Source organism: Anarrhichthys ocellatus, unplaced genomic scaffold (assembly GCF_004355925.1).
Source record: "Anarrhichthys ocellatus isolate YVR2014 unplaced genomic scaffold, GSC_Weel_1.0 scaffold8573, whole genome shotgun sequence".
Classification (NCBI taxonomy): domain Eukaryota; kingdom Metazoa; phylum Chordata; class Actinopteri; order Perciformes; family Anarhichadidae; genus Anarrhichthys; species Anarrhichthys ocellatus.
Window position 1 is genome coordinate 1 of NW_022288547.1, and position 1,691 is coordinate 1,691.

Consider the following 1,691-nt stretch of genomic DNA (forward strand, 5'->3'; position numbering starts at 1 on the left):
GTAACAGAGCACTACTGCTGTAACAGGGCACTACTGCTGTAACAGAGTACTCCTACTGTAACAGAGTACTCCTACAGTGAGGTATTAGTAGAGCTTGACCTCTGACCTCTGCGTCTCCAGTGACGCTGCAGACCTTCCTGAAACGCCTCCACGCTGCTCACACAGCGATGCTTAGAGCTGCTCCTCAAACTGATCCTCCTCATGTTCTCCTCACAGAGGAGAGACGGGAACAACAGGGACAGACGCACAGACAGCTGACGGAGGTCCTCCCTACCCTTCATCACCAGCTGACCTGAGGAGATGGAGAGAGGAGGAGAAGGAGAGAGGAGGGAGAGGAACAGGATCATTTCATATTATTATTCTCAGTATATCTCTACTGTTGGACCCCCTGGTGCTCACCGTCCATGTCCTCGGTGTACCAGTTCTCCCATCTCTGGAGGTCCTGGAGCCAGGTTCCAGACCCTCTGGACCAGGTTCCGGACCCCCCTAACCCTCCGGACCCTCTGGTCGCTTCTCTCCGGACCAGCTCGCTGAGGCTCTGGATCCTCCGGATGTTCTTGACGGTCGGGTACCGGCTCCCGTGCCGGATGACGGCGGTGATGTGGACCGGAGAGCATCGCTCGGAGGTCGGAGGTCTCAACACGGAAGTGTTCACGGACAACGCGTCACGCAGCACGTGCGGGTTCACGTCCTCGTAGCGGGTCTTGGTTCCGAAGAACGCGGCGATGTTTGGGACGTCCGGCACCGAGAGAGAGGAGCAGGAGAGGCGGGTCAGGAGCACACTTAGAGCCGCAAACAGGAGCCTGTTCCTGGGGGGAGAACCGGAGAACATGTCGGAGGTTCTTTAACGGAACCTTTGTTGATGTTCCGGGTTCATCTGTCGTTCAACACAAAATCCCGGAGTTCTTAAACACAGATTATTCTACATAAAACTACAACTTATAACAAAATACGAGTACAAATACACTATAAAAAATATTCTTATACTGCGTATTAACTCGTTTAAAAGTATCAGTTTGACTTCGTTTAGCTCCAGAAACCGGAAACGTGCTCGCGTCAAGTGTCCGTTAAATAACCAGCATCCGGTGGATGTGATACAAAATAAAAGCCGATAAAAGAAAACGTTTCAAAATAAAAGGTTCGTTGCCGAACGCTTTCAGTTCAGCATCTCAAAATATTTATTTATAGATTTTATAAATTCATCTTTAGAAAAACTACAAATAAAAAGAAACCAAAGTGTGCAGCAAATAAAGAAACACAAAGTACACACACAGTAAGATAACATGCTAATTACACTACTAACAGTCATGTACTAGTACTCCCTCTGTGGCTACTACTACTAATACTCAACTAGCCCTTCAGTCCCTTCAACCTCTCTCTCCTCTTCTCATGTGAGGGTCAAAGTGTTCACACTGTGAAGAACTCTGAGGATCAAGTGTGTTAATGTGTGTTAATGTGTATTAATGTGTATTAGTGTATTAATATGTGTTAATGTGTATTGAATGTGTATTAATGTGTGTTAAATGGTATTAATGTGTATTAATGTTTATTAATGTGTATTCAATGTGTATTAATGCATATTAATGTGTGTTAATGCGTATTCAATGTGTATTAATGTGTATTCAATGTGTATTAATGTGTGTTAATGTGTGTTAATGTGTGTTAATGTATATTCAATGTGTATTCAATGT

General features: G+C 45.1%; 1 protein-coding gene across 1 annotated transcript; it reads right to left on the reverse strand.

Annotated features, from left to right (window-relative positions):
• Positions 1-13: 13 nt before the first annotated feature.
• On the reverse strand, positions 14-1,080 carry LOC116380734 (multiple inositol polyphosphate phosphatase 1-like). Its single transcript, XM_031842610.1, has 2 exons — positions 400-1,080; positions 14-292 (listed from the first exon to the last, which is right to left on the reverse strand). The coding sequence occupies exons 1-2, from the start codon at positions 830-832 to the stop codon at positions 72-74; spliced, it is 654 nt and encodes a 217-aa protein (XP_031698470.1). The 5' UTR covers positions 833-1,080; the 3' UTR covers positions 14-71.
• Between the last annotated feature and the right edge of the window lie 611 nt (positions 1,081-1,691).

What these genes read in the sequence shown, in the direction of transcription:
- LOC116380734 (XM_031842610.1), bottom strand. Translation starts at nt 832, where the DNA reads ATGTTCTCCGGTTCTCCCCCCAGGAACAGGCTCCTGTTTGCGGCTCTA. An exon ending in GTACACCGAGGACATGGACG is followed by an intron (nt 293 to 399) that starts GTGAGCACCAGG and finishes CCATCTCCTCAG; the next exon opens with GTCAGCTGGTGATGAAGGGT.